The sequence below is a fragment of the Hippocampus zosterae genome, chromosome 5 (genome assembly GCF_025434085.1).
Source record: "Hippocampus zosterae strain Florida chromosome 5, ASM2543408v3, whole genome shotgun sequence".
In the NCBI taxonomy this organism is placed as follows: Eukaryota; Metazoa; Chordata; class Actinopteri; order Syngnathiformes; family Syngnathidae; genus Hippocampus; species Hippocampus zosterae.
In genome coordinates this window covers 12,239,923-12,256,813 of record NC_067455.1, presented here as the reverse complement: position 1 = coordinate 12,256,813, position 16,891 = coordinate 12,239,923, and the positions used below count along the sequence as shown (strand labels likewise).

The following is a 16,891-nucleotide window of genomic DNA, read 5'->3' as shown; positions in this document are numbered from 1 at the left end:
CCAGCTAAAGTAACACATGCAGTTGTAACGTCAGTATTTTTTTTAATCATAAATTGAGCAAACGTGAATTTACAATGAGGGTGGCGCTGTTGACGAAGTGGATTAGCACGTCAGTGAATGGTTATTTTTTTTATTTGTGCCCCGTGGTTGACTAGTGACAAAACCAGAGTGTAGACCTACCGACCATCAAGTCAAATCAACTTTATTGTCAAATGTGCTCTATCTGCAACATACAGCACAGTTGAAATTGATTTCCTCTCAATCCCAGGAGAGAAGAGACGCTGCAAGTACCCGCGCCGCCATCAACAGAACAGGTAAACATAAAATGACAAAATAATACAATAGAATACATAAGACACAGACAGCCATGCAATCTTAACCACTTTCCTGCATCCACTTTTGTTTGAAGCAGTTATAGATGAAAGACCATGTCAGTCTCACCAATGTGTGTGGGGGAGAGGGGGTCTCCTGCAACACGCATTTCAGAAAATTAATGAAAACACGGAAATGATGTCGCATTGTGTAATGATTAAGCCATAAAAGAGTCTCGTCCAGAAACAACGTTGAAACACTGTGGAGGCGTTTAATACGTGTAATACCATTCCGGAACAATAGGTGCGCTCTCGTATCCACGGCTACTTCCTGCCTTTGTGGTGCCTTATTTTCATTGCTGACCAACTTGGCTAATAGAGTTGAGCGTTCGTTATAATTGCGTCGTCAAACCACAGAATTTTGTCAAATAACTGGAGGACTTGTTCTTAGTTTATTTTGCAATTTACACAGGAAAACTGAATATGTTGACCGTTCGGCTCCGAGACCGTGAGCAGGCGAGAGCGGCAAGTCAATCTGCCAGGTGAGCAGCGTGCCCCAATCAGGTGGACCACAGCCGGAATTCCAAGGATGTTTTCAACAAAGCAAACGTGGAGAAAGGACCACGTTTAAAGGATTTCACATGCTTCTAGCTGTTTGACAGGTGCGGCTAAAGACTTTCTCACAACAAGGATGTAGAAAGTGTGTGCTGTACTAACTCTCGCTCTCGACTGTTGGACGTTAAGTGGAGGCCTGGTGATTGGCCGCCGTGACGCCATCAACTATTGAAGACCAAAAGGCAATTTCAGCTGAAAGAGACATTTAGGTATAAGAGACATTTAATCCTGGACGTTGCCTCAGGTCAGGGAGTCTGTGTGGCGGGCGTGAATTGTAGCAGTAACTGAAGTGCATCAGCAACTGTGTCATCTGCGATCACACACGAGGGCATTCCCGTTATTACCACGAATATTAACTACCTCATTTTGCGTTCCCATCCCCGGCTGCTACAATGTCTGTACAATACACAATTGATATCCAATTGACAGAGTTGGGATTTCCCGACGTCCTCCTGCGTCAGGAAAGCCTCTCTACAACATGTGATGACTCACAGTCACCTTGCCCCTCTCCTGCTTTGACAAGCCCTGACCCACCGAGGGGGAGCCAGCATTTAAAAGGGCAGCCATCCAAGCAGCTCAAAGGCCAACAGGCCCGCTCCTCGACTTGGATTCAGGCAGGTACTGGTCTCCGGGCGTCACCAAGTCAACTTCAATCACCACAGAGTGAGGCGGATGCTGTTGGTGTGGCAACACCCCTGGAAGTCAATGGGAACAAACCGCCGGCAATTCAACAGCAACAGGAGCAGAGTGACTCGGATGATAGTGACGTTTCAGTGGTCTGCTACGAAGATGAAGAGGATGATGAAGATCAAGAAGGGCTTGACAATGGTAGGCCGTGCCTGTGGCGAGTATGGCTGTCTTGTTGAAGTGCAAAATAGTTGAACTACTAGTTTTAGTTGGTGTTAGCAAATCCAGTATAGTACAGCATTTCCCTACAATTTACAGAGCATTGGGACCAAGTCCTGCTGTAAATAGAGGAAAACCTTAAGTAGTAATAGCCTATAGATGTTGTATCGTGCCATTTTTACATTCTTATCAATCATATGTGGACAATGAACCGCCGCCTATTTGTTTTTTTTTTGTAGGCTACAACACTCAAAGCCTTACAGTGTTAATTGGTGTTGAGAAATTACAGTATGTTATTGTGAAGTGATACAGTTTGACTGAGCGACTAACATCTTTGTGCGCCGAGGAGGTGCGAAGTTTAGTCTCGGTTGTTAATGTAAGTTACAGAGGGGCCGAGCAGCAAGTGCATGTACCCCTAAATATCATCTGCAAGACATTTTTTAGAGAACTGTAAGTTTGACAGAAACTCGATTTTTGTAAAGTCACAATTTGTTGTATATTTACAGTTTAAACTATTAATAGAAGTAATTTTTAACATTGTACAGCGTGGCGTCAATTGTGTTTTTTTTTTTTCACCAGGGCTCGGTTCCTATTCCCTGTGAATTCCAGGAGTTTACTGTGTAATAAAACTAAAATAAACCAAAACCACTTGTCTTTTGAAGATGCCTCACAGTTTTGAAACACAGAGGAACAATGAAGGTGTTCTCCCTCTGTGGTTGTTTGGGTTACAGTCACTGAGCTGCATTTTGTAGGGACAAAGTCCTCGTTTACGATGGATTGCACTTCTTGCACCAATAGCAAAATTGTCATTTTTATTGTCATGAACTTAAGCCAAGAATGTGACAATCTCACACCTAAACCATCATTGTCTTCTCTACAGAGGTGGCTAATTCTGGCAACTACGTCTGCAGTGTGTGTGGCCTGCGGCTCCCCTCTGACTTTAAGCTCCAGGAACACATGAACCTCCACACGGGAGCGCGCCCGTACTGCTGTGCCGAATGCGGCAAGCGCTTCTCGCAGGTCCACAACTACCGTTTGCACCTGCGCACGCATGGCCCGAGCAAGGCGAACCGGCCGCACTGTCGCATCTGCCTCATGTCGTTTGCCTCGCACAAATCTCTGCAGCACCACCTGTCCAATACTCACTTTGAGAGCGAATTCTATGAGTGCGACCTGTGCAAGCGTGTGTTCACCAGTCTGAAGGCCTGCGAGCATCACGTGGCGTTGCACAATTCCATGCCGGAGGTCATCTGCGAAAAATGCGGCCGCCATTTTACCCAGGCAAAATCCCTCAAGCGACACCAAAAGAAGGCATGCTACCGCATCTACAAATGCACAGATTGCTCCGAGACATTCAGCAACAAGGACTGGCTCCTCAAACACAGCTTCTCCCACCTCGGCCTCCTGCCTTACACGTGCATAAGGTGCCACTGTCACTTCCGCATAGCCAAGCTCTACCGACAGCACAAGTGTGAACCCGGGCGCATCCACTGTGTGGCTTGTCTGAGAGAGTTTTCAAGCCAGGAAGACTTTCTGCGACACAAGAAGGAGACGGGCTGCTGGGGCAGCTGCGATGTCAAAGGGAGAAGCTGTGATGTCAAAGGGGACGAGATTCGATGTCTGGAATGCGGCCTCAGCTTTAGCACCGCTGAGGAGCTCAAGAAACATGGCGGGGCTCACCAAAGGGTCCTCAAATGCGCAGAGTGTGGGAAGGGATTCCGCTCTGCCTTATTGCTCATGTCCCACATGGGCGGCCATGCCGGCAACTCTCCTTGCCTCTGTCAGAGCTGTGGACTGGGATTTCCCCATCAGCAGAACTACGACAGCCACCTGAAGACATGTGGACAAACACCCCAGCTTCCCAAAGCTGCGGTAAGTGTGGACTAGTTGATGACATTACCTACATCAATTGAATGATTATTGTCAGCAGTACCTCAGCTGGTTGTGCATCATTTGTTTCACAACATGATTAATTCATCAATTCTGCACAACAAATTGATTATTATGCAATGACGTTGAACACATTAATTTTAAGAGTTGAATAGAAACGTATTTCTTTGGTTCTATTAAGTTTGTTTAGGTTTTATCAAACTCAAATCCACCCATCCTGGTATTTCTCACGACTGGTCTTCCTCAGGCTTCCATCCTAGGGCCCCTTCTATTCAGTTTTTACTTGCTTTCCCTTGCCCATATTTTACATCATATCTTGGCCCATGCACTGCCCTTTCACAAAGTTAGGTCATATTTGCAAACCCATGCTCCTTGCAGTTTTGAAGGCGTCATTGCCTCATTTTCCCGTGCCTGTCACCGCATATTTTCAGAGTGGGCTTTTTGCATGTGAATCACCAATACGATAAATTTGTATTTCAAGTAGGGCTACTGATTTTGTCTCTTATGTCCAGTCTTCTTTTCCTTGAACGTTGTGGGTTGTCTTTTTGCCTCATTTGACCTATATATATATATATATAATTATTCAATTAATCTACTGTTTTTTTTTCTATTATGGAATTGTATTTTCCCAAATACTGGAATTGTCATCTGCCTAAAAAAATCCATATTAGTTGTAACTCATTGTTGATAGCTTGTAGGCTTACTTATTTTATGACCGCATCGTGTGACAGAGATGACTGGTTTGACGTGTTACACAGACTTTCAAAATCGAATTTCTTTCAGATGTTGCTGGTAAACCTAACAGTAATTGCCACAAATGTCAAAACATCTTGTTTTGACATGCGGTGCTCATTTGAAAGCAATAAAGGCTCCCGTTTCATATACCTTGTTTAATAAATTAGTTTTTTTTGTATCATTTTAGACTGCTACAAAGAAACACCCTTCATCTAAGAAGAATCTTGAGATAATTCCCACCACAGATGATACGGTGAATCCAGCACCAGCACACCCAGTGCAGACCCATGTGCCAAAAACTGCGGCACCTGTCACCAACTCTCCGGTTCTGCAGTTCTCGACAGGGGATGAAGCCGCCTCGGATAGCTGCTGGAAGATCACCCTTGACCAAATCCCCCCACCTGGTGCTAATCTCGTCCTGTTTGTTCCCGCCAATATAGAGGGCCTGACACTTCCGCCCGGGATCAAACACGTAGTCCCAGAAGTCCAAAATCCTGGAGCGCACCGCAGCTTTCCTCCTGATCAACATCTTGGCATGTGGCCTGCTATCCAAGATGCAGAGTGCGCACCAATGGATTTAACCAAGAAAGATCCCAATCCAACACATCCTCCTGTGGTTAAAAGTGAGCCGATGGAGTATGAGGTGACAGGAGAGGCGGCGAGACAAGAATTGAACGACTGTGTTGTGGATCTTTCAACAACATCCTCCGTAATAAAAACTGAGACTCAATCTCCTGACTCAACATAGAACCTGTTGGGAGAAATTAAAATGGAGGTTGACTTTCTATAAACACCCGAGAGAGACAATAATACAATTTAATGGCTACACTTAACAGACTCAGATGTTTAGGGGTCCTCAGCAATACTAGTATCGTTTAGGTTAGTATCCATCTGTTATTCTTTTAAGAAAAACATTCCTACCTTTGGCACATTGGGATCATTTTATTGAAAATAAAAATTGCAGTGTTAAATGGTACTCAATACAATTCTTGCTCAATTTGTACAATATTTTTAAACCTTTTTATGTGACAAAAATGCAAATACATAAAGGATATAAACTCTGGGTTTCTTATTCTTCAATACTTGAAATAATGTTTGAAGCGTTGCATTAAATATGTTTGTTTATGCAAATACTGCAATTAATGAGCAAAACATCACACTTTTAAATGATTGAATATTCCAAAAAAATGCATGCATATTGACATGATTTAGGTTGCAATACATGTCTATTATGGCAGTGAGTCTGAAGTTAAAATATCTGTTCGGTATGAATGATGAGAAAGTTGTCACGGAAGTGTCTGCGGTTAGATTGCAAATGATGTGGTTTGCTGTAGCTCATGGGCTACTACTTTTCACAAGTAAATTTACAGATTGAGTGTACATATAGAAATTGTAGGTTCGTGTAATTAATCCACTAAGGACATTTTTTCGACTTTGAATTGAATTGAGCAGTGTGAATGCTGAATGTCAGATGAGCATGGAATAACCACAGAATCTTTCTAATGACGTTAAGAGTGAAGCACAGACATCAAAGTTACTGATGATCATGAGATGATTTTTACGTTTGATGAAGTCTACTCAAGAATTGTGCTTGCGACTTGCATTTTATTGCATGTGGCATTTCTTAAGCAGCGCTTGTTGGAGGTTGAATGTCGTTTAATGCATACTGATTTCATAACGTAGCACAAAGATTTGTGGGGAAATTATATTTGACCTACTGTCAATTCGCATAGAGCAGAACCAAGTACACGGTCATCTAGAACAACTAAGTGTATTTTGCGATATTCATGTAAGCATGTATTATGCATTTTTGTATCTATTACAGCTGGAGTTAATTTCATGTCATGAAATGCTGATATGGCTTGACATAATACATATCTATAGTGACTGACCACATTATGACCACTACCAAGGTAATAATGCTCAGCTTTGATTGGACCTGTATTTAATGTTATTTTGGATGTATTTTGCCGTGGTGTATAAATGTGCTGCATCGGAATGTGAGCTGTGCAAAGTAGTCTATTTTGTTCACGTCCATTAGGTAAAATAAGATGCTAGAATATGACATTTACCGAATGTGTTATTCGTAATACACAATAAAATAATGTATTCAAAATAGATTTTAACAGTATTTATTTATAATGTGCGTGTTGGACGTCTCAACAGCTGCAGTTGACTTCCGGTCACGTCTGAAACACCGGAAGTTACACATGCTAGCAAGGGATATTGCTCATACAAAAATGCGATTCTCTCTATTTCATTCGTCGTGCTTCTCGTACAGTTATCTTTAAGGAAAGTAGACAGTGTACATTAAGTCGAGTTACTGCAAATTGATGGACAAAGACAAGAGTAACGACACTGTAAGTACTCGTAAATACCACAACAAAAAAATCTTGCTAGCCCGTGTCACTCATTTTGTTCCGTATTACACCCTGCAGCCTGACCAAAGCAATTGGATGGAGATGCACCAGTTTATCGGCGACCTCCTGATGTCTGGGAGCTCCTCAAAGGAGCAGCCCGACGTCATGAACGTGTGGAGCTTGTTAAGTGGGGACACGCTCCAACAAGCCCGACCGATGCACGACAAGACCGAGGCGGCGCTGAGGAAAAACACGACCAGAGACGGTAAGTGTGTGTTTTTTTAAGGTTTGCAGCCTCCTTAATATGCTCGTAAAGGTTTCACTAATTAGTGAAGTGTAGTATTATCAGTCAAACACTAACGACGTTCGATGTACTGATCTGTCGTTGTGTCACGTGGCACCTATTGATAGCCAATCGAGAAGCGAGTTGCCTTAAGAGGACAAATAAATACATCGTGGCGACAGGCACTGCTACAGCGCGAAGCTTCAAGTTTTGATTGCCTTAAGAAATGGAAGCTCACTCGATGATAAACCTGCTTATATAATAGGCGTTACACATTTTAAAGAACGAAAAGGAAAGATGGTTTGCTTTTAAACCTAGCCGCTTCTCAATTGGCGTTCTTGTCCGTTCCTTCCTCCTTTGGATTTCTCATCAGTCGATGCCTAAATACTGTCCCAATTGTCCCCCCATACCCACATGTCCATTGAACAAATAGACAACACAAGAAATTCTGATATTCATGTGTCACATTTGACATATCCAAAAGGTATTCAAAAACATAATCCTTTTTCTGTCATGTGTGCTAGATATGCGCCATGTCTGCACCTGCCCTGGCTGCCCTTTCTCATCTCCCAGAGCTTCGTCTTTACTTCCATGCTCGGAGACTCGAAAAGAGCAAGGCACCTCCTCCGCCTCCACCTCCACCAGTGCTCCTCTCCCACTGAGTTCGCATGACGGCTGCCCTGAACCTGGCAGCTCATCTGAGAGCAGGCCAAACCCGGAAACTCCGCCATGCCGACTAGCCTCCTTGAGCCAGTTAGCCTCCGTATTCCCTTGCTCTGCCTTCTGCCATACGCACCACCACTTCCACCACCGCCACTGCCCTATAAGCACGTGCCTGGCATACCCACAATCTCCCTTCCCCTGCCTGGCATCTTTGCAGGCCCGCCTGAACCATCGCGCGCCGGAGGAGCGCAGCCGCCCGCCGACGGCCCCCTTGTCCCACCTCTGCATGCACTGCCCGGCGTCCTTCTCCAGACCCTCGCAGCTGCTGCAGCACCAGCGTGCCGAGCATGCCCAAAAGTCTTCCGGCTTCCTGTGCACGGAGTGTGGACGCACCTTCAACTCTCACAGCAACCTACGTATCCACCTCCATGTGCACACTGGCGCCCGACCATACACCTGCTCTGAGTGCGGCAAGGGGTTCAGCCAGTCGGGCGCTCTGAAGATCCACAAACGAATCCATACGGGCGAGAGACCGTACTCCTGTGGCTTCTGCGGGAGGGGTTTTCCCCACCTGGCAGGAGTCCGAGCTCATCAGAGGATCCACACAGGGGAGAAACCTTACCGCTGCAGCCAGTGCGGCAAGTGCTTTACCCAATCAGGAGCCCTCAAGATTCACATACGCATCCACACCGGCGAGCGGCCGTTCATCTGTAACATCTGTGGAAAAGCCTTCTCCAACCGCTCGGGCATCCGTTTCCACAACCAAACAGTCCACGGTCTGACCCCGGAGCAGGCAGGGCCCACGGGGGCCACGCTCGGGCGTCCTCGCACTTATCCGCCCGCTAATCTGAGCACTCCTCACAACCCTGACGGCAATGCTCCGTCGGAGACTGGCAGTCTGTCTGGATTCGCATTGCTTGGTGGGACCGCTGGCAAGGGTCCGACGGAGAGAGATAGCACAAGGCTGATTTACGCGTGCGAGGACTGTGGCCTGCGTTTTAAAGACGCACCTTCACGGAACAGACACCAGACTGTGGCACACTACTCTGCAGAGGAGGGGGCTCCCAAAGACGGAAGCACAAATGAGGGTATCAGTCATGACAGTGGAGACTAAGTTTTGCATTCAAGGTACAACTCCAAATTGTTGCCAAATGACATTTGTTACAAAAAAAAACAAAGTATTGCTGATAGTTATGCAGCAAACCTGAAATAAATGTATGATTGCTTCATATTATCACATCCAACAAATTGCTGAATAGTTTTGAAATCGGAAGCCAGTAAAAACAGTTTGATGGTGACAAAAATGGTTATAATATCTGAATGTTTTAAATCTGAAAACAATTTGCGCTTTTGGTATTTTAGCAAAAAACATGAGGTCAACGCACATACTGTAATTTGCTTTTGCGGGCTGCATAAAGTCACATGGTGGGCCAGATCTGGCCCCCGGGCTTTGAGTTTGACACCAGTTCTCTAGTGGTAATCAAAACCGTCACTGAATTGAATATTCAAACTGTGCACAATGTGATTGAAATCCAGCACAGTGGATTTGGCAGGTACAGTCCAGTTGATTTCAACTTTTGAGTGCAATACATTGCCATTTAATCATTTAGAAATATTGTCTTCATACTTATTGTGCTCAAAATCATACTCAACTTTAATGTGGAATACTTTTTAATGTATTATTTAAGCATGTATCCCTTTTTTATTTAAACACAGTATTAACGCGCAAAATGTGCATGTTACAGTATCTTACGGTAATATTAAATATTGTTATTTTAGGAATAAAACCTATATCTTGCTTTTGATTAGTACTCAGCCATTCTACACGATGTTGTAGAATTGTCAACATCATGGTAATTGGAGAGCAAAGCTTTATTTATTTTTGTGATACTTGGTGTGAAAAATGTGAGAACCACTCGTTCAATGTTTGGCCTTTGTGCGCTGTTAAATTGCGGTGGTGGGGGGGGGGGTGTTCATGGAGTTTTACAGTATTATTGTGGTAAAAGTGAGCCTCGTTTTCAACCTTTTATTGAATGCAGGCATAACAGTGAAACATACAGTACATGTGAGCTATTAGCCACAGCTCACACCCAAACGCTCGAATGAAGACTTGCCAATGCATACCTGTCAACTCATACGGTTTAGCCATAGTTCATACGGATTTTCTGGTGAATCTTACGTATATGGCCGTATCGCACAAATCATACGGATTCTGAAAATTTCCGTTTTTTTTTCACCAACTCCAAATTATTTGGAGTTGGTGAAAAAAGTAACGCAGGAATACAACTCTGAACACAGTAATGCCACTAAGTAGAATGACGATTAGACATTAACCAGACATTCTATTATGGAGATCTACAATAAATATGATTGAAAATTATGTGGGGGGTTTTCTGCCGTTATTTTGACATATAAAATGCTTTGGTATGTTATAAGGATTTTTTTGCTCTTTATAAGGATTTTTTTTTGCTAATTTATGCAGGTTGGCGCTCCGAAAAGTTGACAGGTATGCCAATGTCACATGCCACCCACCAAGTCCCGCCTCTTAATTTATTCAATCCCAGCCATTTGCAATGGAGAAACCCCCTCAATCCCAGCGTTTTACCGGATTTTGACTGATCCTGCAAGGCCCCCAGAATATTTGGTTCTTATGCCATATAAACATGGAGCCTACCAAAATAAAGTTTGGACTCTCTTCTTTCAGCAGGAAAAATGTTTCTACTATCTTTTTCGATTCTTCAGCAATCACTATTACAAAATGGCTACGTTTCATGAAAATTGCGATTCCTAGGCAAAAAACAGAAAAAGAGCTTTTTGTAAAAGCATGCATTTCAATCACATGAGGCACCACTGCCACCTACTGGTCGCTTTTTTCCCAACAGACCCTCCTTCTCTGACACAAAAAAAGACTTAGACGTACAAGTAGTCCTTGGTAGGCGGGACCTAATTTTAAAAAGACGTACAAGTATGTCTTGTGGAATGAAAGAGTTAAAGCTACATGCCTTTATAGTGTTTAACAAAAATTACAATATGTATTGTATTTCCTGTTATGTTTGCATTTTTCATTGTATTCAAATATGTTCATATTGTGTTTTAGTAAGGTTAAACGTGTTGTTCGTTTTTTTTATAGGCTCAAATTTTAGCCAATTGCAAGTGGGTCTGGGATGCCTCCGATATGATAAACAAGGTTCACTGTACAGTATTCAGTTCAGTTTATGTAAAAAAAAAAAGGGGGGATTAGATGGGTGGAGAAAACCTTGTTAAACCATTTTAAAAATGAACATTTTCAGAACACATTTTCCTCCCATAGTGACGGGGAAAATAAATAAATATGGAGTAAACCCTTTAGTTGCCTTCTTGGGCCATATAAAATAATCTTTGGGGCGACAACAGGTCTTAACCATGACACCTGATTCGGTGAATGACTACAATATGAGCAATACGATAAAATAACAAAATCGACGTATTTTACCCAGCAGATGCTTGCGTAAATAGCATATTAGCTGAGATGCTTGCCAACAAACAGCACGTTGTTACTATGTTGTGAAAGTGTATTTTGTATATTTCACAACCTAACAATGTTGACTCATAGCCGAGCTTAAACCAGTGATTCCCAAACATTGTAAAATAGCACGTCGCTGCACAAAGAGGGATTATCAAGTGCGCTGCCAGAAATGATCTAGTTTTGCCTAAGTAGTCCAGTAATCATTTGGTCGACAAGTCACGTCTTTCTTCATCTTATCTATGCCAGTGACGTATTGAAGAGCAATTAATGCAACTTGTGTGCCTTCAATTTGTCTTATGTTAAGTATGTGCCTTTGCTAATGATAGAGATACACCTTCAACCGTGCATGCCAATAAAACAGCCCTATATAACCCAGTATGTGTTCTTAGGACACAAACTGGTTACAATTTGACCTGGAGGTGACAGTACCCCACCACACCTTTTATCTTCCGTCTCATTTATGTGTCATCAAGAAGTGAGTCATTTTACTTGGATTTAGTTTTATGAGTGTTCTGCCAATTTTTCTGCACCTGTTTGCTCATGAATGATTTCAAGATGTGGATTACAACCAAGATTTTCTGGTGACTTTGGAGGTTCCACTGTTGCCTCCTGTAATAGCTTTATTTTTTCTTCAAATATGAGATGCGAGTAGCTTTAGCTGTCTTGGTCACTGCTCAGTATCAGCAAGAATACCGAATGCTCAGAGGACATTGTTAGTTACACGACTAGCTCAATCTACTGACATCAATTCTGTTTCCATATGATGTTTTTGTTTGTAGAGCAGCATCACATCGTTGTCAAAAGTGGTTTAAAACCCATGTTGTACCGAAAGTTGTGACCCGTGATGGATTTATTGATGAGCTGTGTTCACATGTAAAATAGTTTGTTGTGCCTTACAAGTGAATTTTCTTTTCTATTCTCAAAATGACACTTCAAAGACCTTCAATCAAGACACCTTTTTTATGCAACCAATAGTTGCATTATAAAAAAGTTAAAACGGTAATTAACACAAAAAAGCACAATTTATTTATTAAATGTTAACATGAATCTTGAATTTAAGATAACTGCCGCACCATAAAGGTTGGTGCGTGGGACAGACATTTTTTGTGCACTAATGTAAGAAAAAAAAAAGTACAGTATTTAGTTTTTTTTCCCCTTCTGCACAGATACAATGTAGAATCTCAACATGTCCATTGTGCCTTTGTGTCATAAAATATTCTTTTATTAGCATCTTGCACTTAGTACTGTAAAAACAATTGTCCGGTCTACCTGTTCAATGTTAAGAGCTCATTCGAGCCACTACAGTATTTGGCTACGATGTCATTCCCAGTGCATCACAGTTGGAAGAAAAAGTGACTGTAAATACTCATGCATGCATTCTCACGTGTATTTTGTTGTTTTACTGTAAAACAGTTTTCTGAAAGTGCAGCTTGTGACCAAAACAATGATTTAATCATTAAACAAAATACATAATGAGATTTTGAAGGAGTCATGTTTTCTTTGTGCAACATTGTGGATTTGTTCTCCTTTCAGAATACACAGTAGTATGTGACGGCTCCCACGTGACCGTTGTGATCCACTTTTGGGTTCTTATGTCACTGGCGAATCTTCTGTGTCAGCTTTGGCCCATCTCGGACAACACAGTCCATCCCGGTTCATGTGAGTTGGCGTCACAAATGTTCCTCGTACTGCTGTAGTAAAGAGTAACATGACTTCGGCTCGGCATAGACAACGCTTGCAGGTCGTGGTGCGTTGGTGTGGAGGGCGGGAGTACAGTAGCCATTGTCCAGCATCCTATGGGAGGGGCACTCGTAGCTCCCTGGCGAGTCGAGAGATGCCGCCAGCGGGTGCCCGCGTGCGCTGCTGTGAGTGCCCCCTGCTGTGGGTGCGCAGTCTTGCTCGCCGAACGGTGTGGCGTATTCGGGCTCCGGCGGAAGCGGCTCTGCGTACTCCGGCAGGTTCCCAGGGGAGTCGTAGTGGACGAACGTGAAAGGGATGGTGTAGGCCTCGTCTGAAGAGGGGCGAAATGTAGAGCCCACCTTCTGTCCAGTAGCGGGTTGGGCGTAGTCTACAAAAACAAAGAATTTTCTATCACTTATAGTCAAAATATATTTGTATTCCATATTGCCTATACTAGTAAATTATTTAATTCCTCTAAAACTATTAAAAGGCGAAGCTCATGGTCCAAAGCATAGCACACAAAGTGCTTACCTTATCTATCCCAACGAGTCGCCAGGTTTATTATCCACTTGCGGTAAATAAAAGCTTCCTTCTACTTTGTAATTAAAACGAAGCAACGGCACTACATCAGCCAGTAATAACTGTTTTAATTAAATAAAAAAAAACCTTGTTTAGGAACAGACATTACCGCATAAAGCATTAACTGCTGTGCCAAAAACAAACAACAGCACCTACAGAGGCATGTCAACGGTCTCCCAGTAAAGTGATTCTTAACTATGGGGCGGGGCTTGTGGGCATCAGGTCGTGGGCCATGAGCAGGGACAGCTCTGGGATTTTTTTTCTCACCTGGGGCCAAAGGGGGCTTAACTGATACACAGGCGGTCTGAGAAAATAATGGATAAATATATTTTTGAATGTCTCATAATCTGCTGGACGGGATTACGGGAACACACTAATATGACATTATTCTTATGCCCACCTGTGGGAGTCTTTTTGAACAGCGTTTGTTGATTGATGAGTTAGTTTGTCATTGTAGGGTCACTGTATATCCTTACGTGGTGTTCCCTGTTCAGACAACACCTGGCACTACGCTGCTGACTGCTGTTTCCACATCGCACATCACATGATTCCTAATGTGTCAGACTTGATGTCCAGGTCGTTAGGTACAGTTTCTCTCACTGTTATGTGTAGGAAACCAGCCAAACATTGATCTACAATCTACATTAGCAGCTTGGCCACCACTAAATGACACCCCCTCCCTCCACCCCTCTCTTTCCAGCCTCAAGAGCCCACTCTTCTGCCTAGCTTGTGCAGTGTAGGGCATAGGCACCCCCACAGGAGCTAGCCCAGGACTTTCTAATTAGACAGGCTGTGCCGGACGCCAGTTTGTCTTAGCGTCGCCCTTCCGTCCTGTTTATCAGTCTCAATAAAGGGGGCCCTCTGTTGGGCGAGGGGGGTGGTCGGAGTCTCAGGCTGAGCGGCCTTTATCGAGCGCCAATTATAGGGTCCTTTTCAGAGAGGCTCGGCGGGCAAAAGAAAGGAATGTTTACACAGTGACTGGGTGACGAGCTAAAGAATGGACAGCCCGCGGAGAGAGCTGAGAAGTCCGCCGTGACAGCCCAGTGGGGAAAAATGAAGGAGGACAGGAATGACAAGTAGAATCCCAATGGCCGACCAAAAAGGACTGAATCTTGCAGCCCGGACAAACCACATCACTGATATCATTCTGACCATTGCGTGGGGGGCTCGGTAGGTTGTCGTGGATATTCCGCTCCAGAGGGTATGAGATGAGCTCTGATGGAGGACACGGCAGAGTCTTCTCCTGGAAACTTTGGCAACCTGCTTTACACAGTTACTCTTTAACCCCGATAAACAACTCTGGCATCAAGTTGAGGGAAGAATAAGACTTACTTATTGGCACGGAGTATTTCAATTGGGTTGCCTTTTTCCTGCATGGAAGCAAACACAAACGATGACAATGTTTGACAAAGAAACATCGACTAGCTGTACATCTACCAGCCCATTTACTCAAATCGACCACAATTCATCATATGGGGAACATTTTCGACGGCAGAGGGGCACCAACACAGTGCCAGCGAGTACTCGGTACATTTCAAGGACCACCTGGGTAGCCTGCAGGCCCAGACGGTCACCCCACAGAGCCTTGGGGTCTGTTGGAGATTTCTTCCGTCGGAGTTTTTCCTTCCTTTGGTTTTCACACGCCTATCATGTATTATTATTTAAAAAGATCTTGAATTGTAGATTAATCCTTAATCCATCGACATTATGAAGAAATATTGACGCCATTATTGGGTCAATTAAAAAACACGTTGGTATTTTCTCAGTTCGCTTTCTGATGTGGATGATGTGTCATGACTTTCACTTCACAGTTGTGCATTAATAATCGTCACTGGCTTGAATTTCTTGACCTCTTTATGTGATTGCGATCATTTGAATATGATGACGTTTCCAAACGTGTGACTGGTTCTGGATAAGGAATGTGGTTCTCAATCTCTTTAATGTGAAATCCCCCTTGAGATGACTTCTATTGTGATTTGTCACAGAAAAAAAAAAATCACTATTTTTTTTGTGCCTGAATCTGTCAAGGTAGGAAACTGAATCACAACTTGTTAAATGATTGTTGATAATTATTTAGAGAAATTATGAACATTGGTTTCTTTACATAGATAAATATCAGTCCTTATTTGTAACATAATCGTTTTTGAGACATCTTATTTCCAAAGTGTGACTCAAACTTGGAGCTGTTTGCTTTAATTGGGATCCAAGAGGCAGCTCTCGGTTTCAAAAATGATGATTCAAAACAACTATCCAACCGCTTATGTTGTGTAAGCTACATTATTGAGGAGTGGAGTCTTTTTTCGAATAAATGGCTGGCATTCTCTGCATTTGAGTTGAGTCATTCACTCCCAAAGACGTTTTTAAACGTCTTTTCAGACTTGGTCGAGAATTGGCTAGTCCTGAATGAGTTAATAAAAAGCATCGGCCATTTCCTGAGGAAATCTAGTGTATTAAAAAAAAAAACACACACCTTCTCTTCCACCAGACTCCAGCCAACAAACAACAGAAGCACATGATTAGTCCCAGGACCACTCCTACTGCAACGATGACTGGTTGACTGGATCCTGCACAGCCATGAGTAAGTCATTTGTATTCATGCTACAGAGATTCCCAGTGCATCAAAAATGCAGTATAGGCTCTCACTCTGCTTGGATTCCACCAAAACGGGACGTTCCGTAGTCGTGGGAGATGTTTTTGGAGTCGCCGTGTTAGCTTTGCCGGACGGAGATTCTGTTCGGCAAAAATAAATAAAGCATGGCCGATCATGCCAGGAGATGAATAACAGTTGAAAAAGACGGGAGACGATACCTACTCTCAGTTGAGCGAGATCTTGGCGTGACTTTGACAGGGCAGCCCAGGATTTGGAGTTGAACCGAACCTCGGCCGTGCCGGCGCTGAGGCCGCACACGGACGAAGCGAGCCACGGCCGGAGGAAACAGGCTGTTGAGCACCCTCGGGTGATCGTCGGCAAAGGCCTCAAACACCTTGGAAGAGAGAGAAAGCTGCTTGATTTAGCCTGTGAGGGTAAAAACTAATGAGAGCCCCAAGAACAACTGACAATTTCTGCACGACCACATCAGCAAAGGTAGACAAACTCAACCTTTTCTTCTTTGCTGACAGCGTCTTTGTAAACTTTCCAGTTCGTCCTGTCTCTGCTAAAGAGCAGCGAGTAGGATTTGACGTGGTTCTCGCTCGATCCGATTGTGATCACTCCTGAAAAAAAGGGAAGGGAGACACTTGTTTCACTTCGCACTTTGTCGGTGAGAATGTGCTTGGGAGTTGTGCATCAAATGCGAGGCCTCGTTACAGAGCGCTTCCTCTTAAGAGTGATGCACTTCCTCCATTTACGTGACCTTGCGGTGTTCCGGGGGTAGGAATAGCACGCAATCACGTAGCTGAAGAACACATGGTCATGTGGCGGAGG

The 16,891-nt window shown here is 43.6% G+C and overlaps 4 protein-coding genes across 7 annotated transcripts in view; 3 read left to right on the top strand and 1 right to left on the bottom strand.

Moving 5' to 3' along the window:
- The first annotated feature begins 612 nt into the window (after positions 1-612).
- Positions 613-5,373, top strand: wu:fe05a04 (zinc finger protein 354C). The gene is made up of 3 exons (XM_052065473.1): positions 613-1,754; positions 2,653-3,644; positions 4,585-5,373. The coding sequence occupies exons 1-3, from the start codon at positions 1,319-1,321 to the stop codon at positions 5,143-5,145; spliced, it is 1,989 nt and encodes a 662-aa protein (XP_051921433.1). The 5' UTR covers positions 613-1,318; the 3' UTR covers positions 5,146-5,373.
- A 1,202-nt stretch (positions 5,374-6,575) lies between these two features.
- si:ch211-79k12.2 (uncharacterized protein LOC568844 homolog) lies at positions 6,576-11,017 on the top strand. Its single transcript, XM_052065489.1, has 3 exons — positions 6,576-6,757; positions 6,836-7,022; positions 7,565-11,017. The coding sequence occupies exons 1-3, from the start codon at positions 6,731-6,733 to the stop codon at positions 8,815-8,817; spliced, it is 1,467 nt and encodes a 488-aa protein (XP_051921449.1). The 5' UTR covers positions 6,576-6,730; the 3' UTR covers positions 8,818-11,017.
- A 321-nt stretch (positions 11,018-11,338) lies between these two features.
- si:dkey-34d22.1 (discoidin, CUB and LCCL domain-containing protein 1) overlaps positions 11,339-16,891 on the bottom strand; it is a 16,349-nt gene continuing 10,796 nt past the window's right edge. The window contains exons 9-15 of one of the 4 annotated variants that reach the window (XM_052065469.1): positions 16,568-16,680; positions 16,276-16,483; positions 16,111-16,197; positions 15,938-16,031; positions 14,800-14,837; positions 14,620-14,730; positions 11,339-13,276 (exon numbers count right to left, since the gene is read on the bottom strand). In XM_052065469.1, coding sequence (XP_051921429.1) covers positions 12,879-13,276; positions 14,620-14,730; positions 14,800-14,837; positions 15,938-16,031; positions 16,111-16,197; positions 16,276-16,483; positions 16,568-16,680 — 1,049 coding nt within the window. In that variant the 3' untranslated portion in view covers positions 11,339-12,878. The remainder of the gene's footprint in view (positions 13,277-14,619; positions 14,731-14,799; positions 14,838-15,937; positions 16,032-16,110; positions 16,198-16,275; positions 16,484-16,567; positions 16,681-16,891) is intronic. The other 3 variants (XM_052065470.1, XM_052065471.1, XM_052065472.1) reach the window with 3 other exon arrangements.
- Positions 16,442-16,891, top strand: part of LOC127600743 (glucocorticoid modulatory element-binding protein 1-like) — a 25,073-nt gene continuing 24,623 nt past the window's right edge. Inside the window, exon 1 of the mRNA XM_052065491.1 lies at positions 16,442-16,552. The gene's annotated coding sequence lies outside the window, so the exon portion shown is untranslated. The remainder of the gene's footprint in view (positions 16,553-16,891) is intronic.